This window comes from Homalodisca vitripennis, chromosome 3 (genome assembly GCF_021130785.1).
Source record: "Homalodisca vitripennis isolate AUS2020 chromosome 3, UT_GWSS_2.1, whole genome shotgun sequence".
Classification (NCBI taxonomy): domain Eukaryota; kingdom Metazoa; phylum Arthropoda; class Insecta; order Hemiptera; family Cicadellidae; genus Homalodisca; species Homalodisca vitripennis.
Window position 1 is genome coordinate 17980632 of NC_060209.1, and position 14858 is coordinate 17995489.

The window sequence follows — 14858 nt, forward strand, 5'->3', positions numbered from 1 at the left end:
AAAAATTTTAACGTTTCAAAATGGCAGACCAAAACATAATTGTAAAATACACTATTTTCTACGTAACTTTAAAAATAGTGAAGCCAACATCCTCTTAATGTACATTAAATTTCCTTTACTTCCACCCAAAAAAATTAGTATTTTGAAAAAGTTTAAATAAGTATAAGAAAAAAATAAATTGAAACTATAGCCACATTTTAATACGTCTGAAAAAACAAATTTTTCAATCAAGCTGGTTTTTCACTATTGAAAATAAAAACAGAAAGTTGTACTAATTCTGTGTCTAGTATTACTACTAGAAACTAGTATTAATTAGGTACATTGTAAAAGTACAATCAGATTATGTTATCACTCCTCATGGCTGAACAAGGAAAACAATTGCAGATAAAAGTTTTATTTAATTTTGTATTTTTATTCTGCAACAAACATTCTAAATTACCATACACAGACATTTGCAAAAATCTCAAAGGACTGTTTGGTGCTAATTTGGAATGGAAAGGAGTCCCTGTTTTTTGGTCAGCTAGGTATCTATAACGACTTGGATTGTAGATATTAATATTCCAGAATATTAATATTTAAATTATCAAAGAGACATCCAAGACGATATAAAATATTTTATGATTAGTAAGTGAATATTCAGTACAATTTATTACTAAATTGTTAACTATTAAATATTGTCTGGTTTGTCAAAAATAAAAACACAGTTCTAAATTTAAATAATGGATTTATTTTAAACCGGCAAAATAATAAGTTCAATGTTTCATAATTTTCATCACTATTTTCCACAAAGAATTGACAAACCGTTTAGTAAATTTAAAAGGTCCTTTGGCAAGAAAACAAAATATTAATCAAATATATCAAACTAAAAATAAGAGCTCTCTTCTGAAATAAAATAATAAAGTTTTCAAATAAAAATCAAATACCACTTGGAAATAACTAAAATAAAAATGTTCACTTCTAAGTTCACTCACAATTCAAAAATAAAAATTTAAACTTCTGCTTCCACTAGTTGAATCTTAACTTTCAAGTCTCTGCAATTCAGATTACAACTCTCTCAAACAGTTATTAAAGTTCGATTAATTACCAATTAACAATTCACAATAAAACAGTTCCAATTAAATATTAATAAATTACTAAATTTCCAAATTTCAATATAAGTTATTGACAAAGTCCAATTTTAATTCACTTTTCTTGCAAGTTTGAACCAAATGTAACTTGTATGATTCTATTATGCTCTATTGTTCATCGAGAACTAATTATGCAGATTGCTCTGTAGTTTCTATGAATTTAATTTTTTCCTATAACAAAGACAACAAAATTAATTTAATATCAGATCTGGAAGACTATTTCAATATAACGTACAATAAATTTGGTGCTTACCTCAAAATCCCTCGTGGAAAAAAATTTAGAAACACGGCGCACTGTAATCAACTTAATTCACGAAAATTACCATAAGAAGGGGGAAAATTATGAGCTGGCGCTTATATACTTCCCCTTCCAACCAATTCAGATGGACATCCGCGGTGTTCTCTCATTGGCCCAGCTGTATCCATCTAGGAGAACAATAGCCGTCACAAGACAAGTTCTGATTAATTCAAGGCAGTGAACCGCCTTCCTAACAATTTAAAACTACCAGTACTAACTTGCCAAAGGATTACATATTCATTTTTATCCTAACTTCTCAATATCTATCTATCAATCTAATTTAAAATTAAATCCCAATATTTCGTTCCCAAAATTTTCATTTAATTTAAGTTTTAATTTAAAAAAATAAACCAATGTAGCTTTAAAAACGCTACAGTCTCCTGATTTAATGAACAATTTATCTATGGCGAAGAGTCAATACAAATTTGTATAGGTCGGTACTTAGCACTCAGTAAAAGATTGCACTTTTTTTCTTTGCTCAGTAAAGTATTCTTCTGTAAAGTATATTTATCAGAATCATCTTTGTTATATCGATCGAAAGCTTTTAAGTTGTTATTCATTTATAGTTACCTTTAATGTTTGTTATTCAGGGTGTCCCGTAACTCTCTGAACAAAGGTATACCACGTTATTGCTCAGGTCAAGACAAACATATTTTACCATATATGAACATGGGTCTCTGAAGCTTAGTTTCCCATCTGTCTGTTTGTATGTGTTTTTTATAAAAAAATTAATATCTTAAAACCGAATTAATTAAATTATGCCAAATTTGGCTCAAATGTTTTCATGATAACAAGGGCAGTTACTAAAAAATAAATCATTAAATTATCTGTAGTATTTTAAAAATGGCGGCCATTAAAACTTTTAAATTTCTTAAGAACCTGCAAGTTTTCTCAAGAATTACAAGAATAACAAATTTTAGAGTTTTTTATCACAAATCTACAAACACCAAACTAAAACACCAAATCGAATAATAAATAGCTGATTTAGAGCATGTAATAAAACACGGCCCATATTGAGAGCTGCCATTTACTCAGTGTTTGTGTTGTTGGCTATTCGCAGAGAACCTCAATGTGGGCCATGTCTTGTCACAGTAAATCTGCTCTAAATCACTTATTTATTATTCGATTTAACTAATTTTGGTATCATTAGATTGTGATAATCCTCTAAAAAACTATTAATGTCATATCTTTTTCAGTAACCGGCCTTGTTAATCCTTGTTAATAAACATTTGAGCCAAATTCGGTATAATTTAGAAATCAGGTTCCCAGTGTTGTGGATGTATGTATATTAGATATGCTGCCAAGAAGTTTGAGATATCAAATTTGAAATAAATCTCCCTTGAGGCCGTTTTGAGAGGGGTTTTGGTAAACAGGTTTCTCAAGACCATCATGAGACAGGCAATAGAGAGTTGCTGACAGAGAGTTGTAGGCAAATGCATGATAGTCTAAAGTAGACAGGTAAAACTAATTGACCCTTAGAGTGTTTTGTGTTCAAGTGAGTAGGTTTATCAGATTCGTGGTTAAATTTATTCTTTCATTGTAGATTAGTGTTACCAATGAAAAATATTTTACACGTTGTTTAAAACCAAAAGCAGTGTTAAACTTTTTACTATAACTCTCTACAAAGTGCCTTGTGACGAAATTTAACCTAGAATTGCTCATAACAAATTATGGTTAATTAATTGGTTTATTTAATACAAAGTTGTTAAATAAACTTTATGTTTAGAAAATTGTATAGATTAATAATGTGATTTGTTAGTTTTTAATAACAATGTTTGTGTACTATAAAATAAATATATTTTAAAATTGTATGGTCTTTTCTTTATGGTTCAGATTTTACTTATATTAATATTGACAACCCTTCTGAAACATCTCCAAATTAAAATTTATTGTATAGATAAATAATTTTATTAATTGTTGATGCGTTGTAACTAAAAGCCCTTCCTAAAGGCCTTTTTTTAGTGTACATTTATTTACCAAACCAAGAGGAAATTACTGATAAAAGTTACCCCAGACATTGACAGGAATAGAACCTGCCGTATCTTGAGCTCATTGTTCAATTCCTCAGAGAATTTGTCACTACTCCCAATTAGTATAATGATGAGTGATAAAGAAGTAAGTTTAAGTGTAAGTTTATCAATATACTGATTAAAAAGTAATGATTATATTTTACTATAACTCAAATTAATATTGATAAAACAATTTCATACTTCCTTCATGTTGATTCATGTTTCAACATTACTTTAAAACGCTTTTTAGTTAAATTTTCTTACTTTTTTATGTTACAAATAATTTTTTTTCAGTGTTTCCAGGGATTATTTAAGCCTGATCTAGAGACAGTGTACGACAAATGGTTGTCATTATATTTTAAACTCAGCACGACAAACACAATTTTAAAATGAAAACCGTGCCATTAACTTTCTGATCAGGAAAAGTCATGAACTACTGAACTAAAGACTATGGAATTTCGTATTCATAATGTTAATCAATCAATCATTTTACTGTCAGAATACAATTGTTACATTTCATGACGAAGGTAAATACATTGTTAATGAAATGTAAGTTGAAATGAAATGAAATGAAAGTTAAATACATTGTTATGGCTTAAACATTCTAAAATGTAGTGTAGCCTCGAATGCATGGTTACACAAAGCCATTACAAAAAATTGCCTTCATTTAGGTTGTTAGAAAATAAAAAAAAATAATTGATTAAAACAATAATAAATAACAGTTAACATTTAAAATAACTAATCTACAGAGTGGACAACACTTAAATGGAGAGTAGCCTATATTGATTAGGTTACACAAGACCATACAAATACATCGCGTTCATTTAGGTTGACTTTAAAAAGTAGTCTATAACATGTAAAAAGTAAAACAACAATAGCAGAAAATTAACATTTAAAAAAACAATGAGTAACAGCGATTAAAAAGTATATAATTTTAACAAGAACATTGACTCTGTGGATTACTAGTGTTAAATAAAAGAAAACTCAACGGCGCTGTTCTGGTACTCTTGGACACTATAAAACGGATTATTAACCAACCAGATATTTATAACATACTTAAACTTATCTATACTTACATTACGACTAGGAATTGGCAATTTGTTAAATAACTTTAAACGTAATAGTTGAGATGCTTTCAAAGTATTGCTAAGTCTAGAGTAGGGTTAACATAGAAGTGAATTATTTCTTGTAAAATGGCAATGAATAATGCTTCTTATAGAATACTGATCTAAATTCTGCTTAACTTTAAGCAAGGAAGAATAAATATATAAATTGATAACAGTTGGTATACCTAAATGCTTTAATAAACAGTGGTCTACATTGAGCATTTTATGGTGACTCTGTTATTATCCTTAGAGCTTTCTTTTTTTTGCAGGATCAACACATTTTGAATGGTATGCCAGTTACCCCATAATGCAATACTAGATAAGGAAATACTATTAAAAAAGCATAGTAAGCCTTCTTAAGGTTATTTTCCTGGGATGAGATTTTTGAGTTTACATAACAAGAAAATAACTTTAGATAGTCTAGTATTAACATACAGAATAATTATTATGTGCTGACCATGATACTTTAGAATCCCGCACAATACCAAGGAGTTTAGCAGTCTTGTCAACTATTACATGTCACTGAGGATCACATTTTACTTATTACTGAGAGTGAACCAAATATTCTTCATTTTATCGTTGTTTAAAAAAAGACCATTTGTTTCACACCAATATTTAACCTTTTTAACCAAAGTGGAATCCACTACAGCAAATAGTGTATCAATAATGTTTGGTTTTCCACAAAAAATGAGGAATCATCAGAAAATATTCCAGAATTACAATTACTATTTACTGGAAAGTCATTGATTAAAACTAAAAATAGGAATGGACCCAGAAACAATCCCTGCGGTACACCACAATCAACCTCGGTAAGTACAGAGAGCTGCTTTAGGTTCACACATGCCTTTTGAGTGCGATTTATCAAGTAGTCACAGAACGTTGTAGCTCCACACCATTTAGGCTATAGTAATATAAGTTATTCAGGAGGACTGTAATACAGTTGAAGGCTCTGGGTAGGTTGTACATGCTGGTCAATGTGCTTTTACAACTTTCAATGCTCTTGATAACTTCATTAACCAGAACCTAAATTGCGTCCACAGTCAACAAATCACTCCAGATACCAAGGCCGCTAGCTTGCACAGGCTCTCCACAAAACCACCCTGATAGAAAGTTGGGGGTAAATCAATCATAATAATTTGGGTAATCAGTACCCATTATTGTAGACTCTTGGAGCAATTGGAAAATTCTTTAAATATTACTAAATGTTAATAAAAACACTACTTTTTTCCAAATTGTTTACTTTTTGGACGAGGCCTTACGAAACCAAAGGTTTCATCTTCAGGCAACTCCACAAAATTTCAAATGATAGTAAATCGGGAATTTATGAAATTGGATGCGATGACTGTGACAAAATTTATATTGGACAAACAAAAAGAACAATAAAAACACGATTTAAAGAGCATTTATCACACACAAAATATGGAAGAGTTGACAAATCTGCTGTAGCCAAGCACTGCATTGAATCAGGACACAGAACATCAATTAAAAATCTAAAATTAATAAAAGAAATAACAAAACCAATGAACTTAAATGCTTGGGAAACACTATACATAAACAGAAATAAAGAAAAACTCATGAACAATGAAGAGAGCCTTATTGAAAATTCCAATCTTCTTTCTTCTCAATTTATTCAAAAATTAAACTCTAGTCAAATCTAATTTTTCATACTGGCTGAAATATTTCCAAAATTTTTGTATTTACATTTTTACACCATATGTTATTTTAATATTAATTGTAACAAACAATGTGTAAATATTTATTTGTGGAGTTGCCTGAAGATGAAACCTTTGGTTTGTCCTCCGTAGACTAATGGTTATAGTCTCGGCTCTCTAACTGAGAGATCACGGGTTCAAATCCTGGAGAGGGCCAATCATGTATAGACACGAGATAAACCAGTGAACATCGAAGCCTACATAGCTGTGTAGCTGAGGCTTAAAAAAGAGAGAGAAAAAAAAACCTTTGGTTTCGAAAGGCCTCGTCCAAAAAATAAACAATTTGGAAAAAAGTAGTGTTTTTATTAACATTTAGTAATATTTAAAGTACCCATTATAATTTGTAAATATCACTAAATTTAAAATCACAATACCCAGTACTTCATGCGTTTTCTTTTTTGAGGCCCTTTGTCTGCAAGATTGTCTCCATCAGATGTTACTAAAGAATTTACCGGTACTTACATTGTCTATCTACAACCACAGGAGACTTATTGTTTGTCTCCACTATGACAATAGCGTCTTAGAATAATTACTAGTTGTTTATCCTGCAACTGATAAAATATTTACAACCCGTACCTTATTTTTTAAATTAAATAACAATTCTATTACTCTTACAGAATACTTCATATTAAGGAAGAATTGGTCATATATTTATCATAGTATACTTTAAATGGGTATCAAATATGACATAACTGTTCGTAAAATTGTTGTTCATTTCAGGAAATATCTTTCGTGCATAATGTGTACATTAGGTATCGAATTGATGTATTCATCAACAACATTTTATTTTTTTAACAATTAAATTCAATTAATACATTATTTTCTAATAGCCTATAATTTAAAAGAAATTAAAACCTGTGGTCCAAGGTCGTGACAGAAGTAGAATTTTAGATTACTTGCTCTTTGGGACATCTAAATTATCGGTTATGCACTTGATCTGATTTCTTGCAATTTCCCTTGAATTTATATTTATACCACTAGTGTTTGCAATATGGTTGTACGATCTGAGCAATCAAGCTTGAATTTACTTCAACAGTGAAAGTAATCCAGAAAGTATAAAGCAAGAAGTTTTGTTTAATCCTCCTAATCAATGTGTTGGATTAACTGACTTGAATAAAAGTAAACATACAGTATGTCAGTTATATTGGAAAAATAGCATTGGAGTCATGAAATCTAGTTTGGTAGAGCAGTTTTTTTAAATAGATTTTAATAGTGGACTTGGGACTTTGACAGCATATAAACAGGGTTGTGCTTTTGAAAAAAAACACACACTACAATCTATTTATTCAGGATCATACAGACAATTGAAAAAAATTAACACAACATACATGTATAACCAGGAATCTCTTCCTAAGAAATGTCTTTGTAATCCTGAAGATTACAAAGAAAATAATGAAATAAGGCTACAATTAAAAGAGAGAGTGACAGGATTATTATGAAAGCACATTGCTGAATGAATTTTGGAATGACTAAGAGAAGATAGTTGGAAATATCCCTGTAGAGCCAACCTTTAACCTATAAACCTTTTCACCACCTTCTGTCAGTCACTGTCTGCAGAAAAAGTGATCATTCATGATATTTTTTTTGAAGATTTTCAGTTGACCAATATTGAAATAGACTTTTGACTTCATAAGGTAAGATGTGATCCAAAGGCTCTTATTATTCAGTTTCTGTACCATCGATATTGTAAAATGGTGAACATTTTAATCTATGTGTTACATTCATAGCATAGATGTACAGGAGATTGTGAAAGCAATAAATAGTTTATGGGTAGAATGTTAACAGGACTATGCAGTACACTTTCACAAATAATTGTTTGCCTGTTTGAGCTGTACATGGCTTACTGAAATTTTAGTGAATAAGATGTATTCTAGAAATTGGGCAGGGTACGATAAGCGGACCCGGTTTTTTATATCGAAATTGGCAAACGATATTACTTAGTCATAACCATCGATATAATCAATCGATACTGATGAATTATTTTGAATTATTAACTGAAATAGTCTATATCAACAGCTGTAAACACTTTAAAATAATACATGTAGGGTAATATTTCAATTTTACATAACTAATTTTAATTATTAAAAATGGCAGTCAATTTTAGAAAACTACACGACATTGCTTTGAAAGATGATAAGACATAAATAAAATATATTGTTTTTGTGGCTTCAACATGTTGGACTCTTACCGAAAACCCATTATGTGAAATTTGTGGGAAAGAAACAACTGTAACTGTGAGAGGAGCAAATATGGTCGTCTTCAGTTTTCCTAATTTTTGTTATAATAATTTGTTTGATCACTGTAAATATTACATTCATATTTTAATTTAAAACATATGATTGTTATTGAGGACTATAGATACTTTTATATCGATTAATAGTCTAGGATTTGAGATGCAAATATTAGGCATCGAAGACTACATTCTTTGATATAAAAAACCGGGTCCGCTTATCGTACCCTACCCTACACACTATATAGAATTGTATTTTGGCATGGAAGTGCTAGTTAAAAAAAAAAAACAATGGAATGAAAATTTGTGGGTGGATCCATAATTTAACAGAACACTCTTTCCAATTCAGCCACCGTTTCTTCCTAGAGGGAGAACATAGAAATTTAACTTATTTTGTCTTTAGGTCTTAGTAAGACAACTACAGTAGTTGGGAATAAATAAAAATACTTTATTGCATATTTCTACAATGAACAGACTCAGTATTTTACGTGCTAAAGGTTCAAATGTAGAATAAAGCTGTATTCTATTTAAATGTGATTAAATATTTAATACATTCAAATGTATTTTCCACTAAATAATTGCTGCCATTAAATCTGGTAATGTGTTAAGGTTATGTGCTGAAATGTGTTTATTTAATCCTAAATATGTTCAGGTGATGGTATTTAAGAAGTTCATAACCATATCTGTTGTTGGTGAGGATCCTCATCAGGTGGTAGTAACACATAACCACAATTTTTGCCCTTGAAAATGAGTGTTCTAACGTGTTAACATTGGATTGTTGGAATCATATTTGATTTTCCTTACAGTCCCAAAACACACCAAAATAAACAAAAACGTCAAGTTTCCCTTGAAAACAAAGCTTATGTTCTTTAATCTTCACCAATTATTTTTTTGCTCTTGTCATCCAGAAGAAAACAAAAACAAAGAATGCCAGTAGACCAATGTTTGCAGCCATGGACACGATGAGGGAGGAATGACTGATACCCCAGCCACGTATCGTCACGCTTCGGTAACTCTCCACAGCCATCACGATTGGAGAATACTGTACTCCCAACTGTAACATCCAATGGACTCCCTCGATGGGCCAAAACATTCCTGTTGGCAAAAGAAAAATGGTTATATTGTGGAATCTCAATATTAAATGTCTGTGTTCTATTGCTTTATAAATGTAATTGTGAAAGAAAATTCTTTTAATATTTATATAATGTTATATAACCAGTTGTGTTAAAATCACTCAATATATTAGTGTAGAGAAGTCTTATGAGGAGTTCTGCAAGGGTCAGTCCTGTGACCTGTTTTTTTCATACTATTCACAAATTACTCCCCAGCATGATGCAAAGTGAAACTATTGCTTTGTAGGCAAAGAGCTGATGAACTTAAAATAGAGAGCTATATTCCCCTGAACATGGCAATATAATACAATGATCTTCTGTGAACAAAAGTAAAGCCGAGTAGTTAGTTCTGTTTAGGCAAAGCAAGATCAATGGAAAATGACCCAAACTGAAAGAAGTCACAAAATACCTTCTTTTAACACAAGATCTCATGGATTGCCCACATAAACTTTCTGTGCAATAAATTACAGATATGTCTAATAAGTCTAATGAAAAATAGAAGTGACATGATGACAGCTTAAACAGCATATCAAGTGTTGTTTGAGTAGCACCTTCGTTACAGGATTGCAGTCTGAGGCAGTTATAGCTGGACTATAGCTGGAAACATACAACGCATTCTTGCTCATAAAAAAAAATTATGATTCTGTACAATCTGCAGTCAAGAGAAACCTGTAGAAGAGCCTTTCAAGAATCAAAGTTTATCACAGTGGTGCATTCTGGAGACACCAAGCCACGTCCACATTAAGGAACCGGAAACAGCTAGAAGTGGATCATCGCAAATTCACCATTACAAAACCAGGCATGCAGACAACTACTGGATACCTGTGCATCGACTTAGTTTCAAAGTAAAGAAAACAAGCTATATTGGTGCCAAGATGTGGAACGTCTCAGTGGATGTACAGTAGAATAGAAACAAGCAGCTCTTTACCCGAGACCTGAAAAGAACACGATCCTTTTATACCATAAATTAATTCTTTGATTACAATTTGTAAAACTTGACTTCTCAACAATTCATCATTGCTGTGACAGTATACTTATCTTGATGGTAATGTAATAAAGATATTTTTGACTTTGACCTGTGTTAGACAAATATATGTCTCATTACAAAGGGAGTCCAGCTCCTTAAGATAGTGATCTACATTAAGTTCTACGATTGTTCCAGAAAAGGATTTTAAAAGGCTGTCTTTTACCTACTATGCGAGTTGTTTCTCTGACTCCTCAACAATCACAGGACCGTTATTCAACTTGTGCCATTCCAATTTTAGTATTTGTTGCATTCACCAACTCAACTGTGGAAGCAATTAATCATAGTCCTTTCCTTTTTGGGGAGGTTCATTCCATAAGATTTTTTGTTGGGTCAGGACCTAAAATATTGTTTTGCCGGTGAAACAAATATCAAATTGTCACCCAGCTAGAATTAATAAAAAAATCTACAAGTATATAGCTATCAAGGTGATCTTAGAAGTACTACTGTATGGGATCTCAGTAAAATTAACTGAGATAGAAAACTTTGAAAAACAGGAACATTGGAAACGGATAATATCTTATATTTTCTTATCCAAGAGTGTTTGTGTCTTTTATCTAAAGGAGTAATATTACTTTGTAATGAGAGCTATTAAAATGGGGTAGCCATAAGGGTGCTAGTTGTTACTTCAATTTCCCTTTTTGGTGGTAAAATAACGTCTCTCAATGAATACTGTTAGTGTTAGGGTCATAGCTGCCATTCACAAAATCTGTGATCATTCTCCAACTTGATTCTGCAAAATTTTGAAGTTACATGTTGTAGTCTTTAATTCTTGTTTGTGACGTGTACTTTTCTGTTTTACCTGAGCAATTGTTATGTAGAACTGATCACTCTTACATAACGAAATTTTACATCCAAATGAAATGCGTCATTGTTGCTGCAATAACAGAACGGTCACTGATTAGACGCCAATCAGCTGTTCAAATAAAGGAGTTAGGCTAAAGGTGAGCCATTACCATGCCATTGATATTTTGTCGCTTGCGTATGTCAGTTAGTAAGATTTCAGTATAATAATTTTGTCTTTACAGAATTAAATATCTACGGTAAACTAAGCCTTGGGCCTCGTAGTAAGATTGTCAAGTCCTGTCGATAAACGTAGGAAATGAATATGTTATCTGTAATAAATTAATACTAATCTAGTCTTTTAATAGTTCACGGAGATAAATAGTTGTAAATACGTGTTCATAGTGTCAAATACTGTAACCACATATTGTTTCTGTAAATTGTACATAATTTGTACATAAATTGTACATAAATTGTAGGCCGAGATATTTATCTCGTAACAATTGCATCGTCTCTCATAAATGTCCTTACTAAACTTGTTAATCGTTCTATAAATAATTGAATCGGTAACTTTATGTCCTAATGTTTGTATATTATTTAGTTTTACTCAGAATAATGTAAAGGCAGTTGTCATGAAATTTATACCTACCATTGCCGTGAAAGTGCATACATTAATGCATTATGTTAATACTTCAATTACACTTTACTATAATTATTGTAATTAATTAGTTTAAGTAAGAACAAACGTAATTAATTTTTTTCTGTGTCAGAATAATTATGCTTTGTGTTTAAGACCAATATTGTATATCATTGTAATTGGCAGATTCTGCGCGCTTTTTAATGTACTTATGTTTATACATTAAACGTTTCTTTACATTTTACTGGCCGCTGTAAGCTAAATACGAGTATGTTAGACACACCAACAATAGTGACAGATGTTGCTGTTTTAGTCAGCTGGTTTCTTTTAAGTTAAGTTTGACATTGTTTCCATGATTGAAGATGAGTAGTGTTTACTGATTTCAATGAGCCGCAGAAAATGAATAAAACTGACTTTATGTAATTAAAGTTTCAATATTGGATTGCGATACGGACGATACAATCGACGGCTCGTGTGTGTGTGTGTTTTTGGGTCCGCCCAGTTGGTGAGTAGACTTTACACTACTTATTCCATCGTGCTTCCCTGGGAGGTCGGAACTCCGTCAATGTCATTGTGGAGCCTCTACCTATCGGACTAGGCCCTGAATAACTGCATCAGGGTGGATCCAGTTCCGACTTTGACAAATGGGACTCAACTTTAATTTAATGTCTAGCCATTATGTATTCATGTGAATTATTGTTTTGTAATTTTGTAGTTCAGGAATTTGGTCATCATGATTTTGGCCACTGTAATTTTGTATTAGTAATCGGAGCGCTCCTACCGTAATAATTTTTCGTTATTTTTATTTCAATTGGCCAACGAGTTAAGTTTAAGTTAAGTTAAATATATATTTGTTTATTTAGTTTTAAGACCTTAGCACTGTGAGAGAAATAGGCAATACAGAATGAAATATGTGAAATATTGGTTTTAATTTCTAATTGCCTGATATTTAATTAGAGACCTTGCAAACTTACTATTAGATAATAATCAACCGAAATCTGTGGCTAATTTAAGTACCTAAGGCTTAGTGTCGTAAACCTAATAGTTCTTGCGTGCATGGTAGTGGTCTCGATTGAGCATACCTGAGGGCAGGAAACTGTTCCTTGTTGGAGACCTGCGACTATCACACCCCATCAACAAGGTGGCGCCCCTTATTACCGAGCAAACCGTAACCATCTGGGTATCCGTCAATCTTAGTAGTCCTCTGTCACTGCGCAAGAAACTTGGTTGTCCTGGCGCTCTACCAATATCTACGCCCTTCTCCACTGAGCGAGGCCGACAATATTGCTAAACCCGCGAGGAGGGGTGGCATGTTCCTGCTGATTTTTTTTGAAGATGACTCTTGGAAGTGAGAGATCGGATTTCATCCTAAGTACTGTGTCTGTTTATTGAGATTTGATGTAGACTGTACTATCAATCCAGGTGGGGTATAATAAGTCACTCAGTTATTAAGATAGAAGCAAACTATTTCTGTTTTGGAAGATAAGGGTTTTAGCTTCCAGGCTAAAAAATAAGTATGTACGATAGCTAGGTTGAAAAGAACACAGAATTAGTGAATAGGAATTATTACTTTATATGATTGATTCTAAAAATATTACAATATAATATAATACTTTTACTTATCAAGGACCTCACTTAGTTCTGGATTAAGTAAATTTTTACCTTGCCATCACATTTACAGTAAACATCTGGCTCCAGAACTGTTCTGGCTTTAAATGTTTAAAAATTACTTAAAATGTTAGCTTGTGGTAGACAGTGATCTCATCTTAACCTGATACGTAGAGTGTGCGTGTGCAAAGGCCTCATACTCGCAAAACTAGATTATTGTAGTTTTATGTTTGGTCATGCATCTGCAAAGTTATTAAATAAATTGGAAGTTATACAAAATCAAGCTATGAAAATAGCCATGAAAGCGTTTAAATCTACACCTATCATAACTTTATAAACAGAAACCTCGACATTGCCATTACCTACAAGGCGTAATGTTATTGCAGAAAGATTTACAAAATAATATATGATCATAAACACTTCGCTCATTATAAAACCAACCACTGGGATTTGAACTGTCCAATTTTTTTGACTAACCCAAATGTAGTATTCAACACATCAATTAACAATGATAATTTCAATAAAAAGATCTGCAACACTACTATAATTCAGCAGGGTATAAATATAATGTTTGAATCATGCTATAGAAATAATTAAGCAGTTTTCACAAATTGTTCAAAATGTAATGAAAATGTTGGTGCGACTTTTTATATTCCAGCACTCCAAATAGAATTCCAAATTCAAACTAAATCAGCATATGTCAAGTTACTCAGCAGAAATATATGATATTTATTTGGCAAGTGAGTGTATTCTGTCTTTAAATGAAACCAGCATAGATTTTTGCACTGACTCTAGCTATCAAAGCACCAGAGAATACCGTAGCCTTGATTGTAGATCCTTCTGAGGATCCTATAGAAGGATCTATAATCAAGGACTGTAGTAAAGGATATAAAGAAAATGGTGTAATTATGATGATTTTAAAATTGCTATTAGAAACACATACATTACAAGAATATATTTTCAATGACTACCTGGACATGTAAGAATTCAGCCAAATAAGAGAGTAGACAAAAATTAGCAAAGGAAGCTGCAAATAATGGTGTACAATTACAGTGTCTTCTGGTCTCTATAGAAGATTTTAAAACTTTTCAGAAACAATTTTATGGTGAACAACATTCAAACATTTTACAATGCTATACAAAAGCTAGGTGGTTTATACATTACAATAGCACTTTACAAAATAGCCATGGATTTAATCATGAAACCTTAGCA

At 31.7% G+C, this 14858-nt stretch overlaps 1 protein-coding gene across 1 annotated transcript in view; it reads right to left on the reverse strand.

Moving 5' to 3' along the window:
- Positions 1-8909: 8909 nt before the first annotated feature.
- The window catches only part of LOC124356656 (ABC transporter G family member 23-like), a 43976-nt gene continuing 38027 nt past the window's right edge, over positions 8910-14858 (reverse strand). Inside the window, exon 16 of the mRNA XM_046807784.1 lies at positions 8910-9577. Within this exon, the coding sequence (XP_046663740.1) occupies positions 9366-9577 (212 nt within the window). The 3' untranslated portion in view covers positions 8910-9365. The remainder of the gene's footprint in view (positions 9578-14858) is intronic.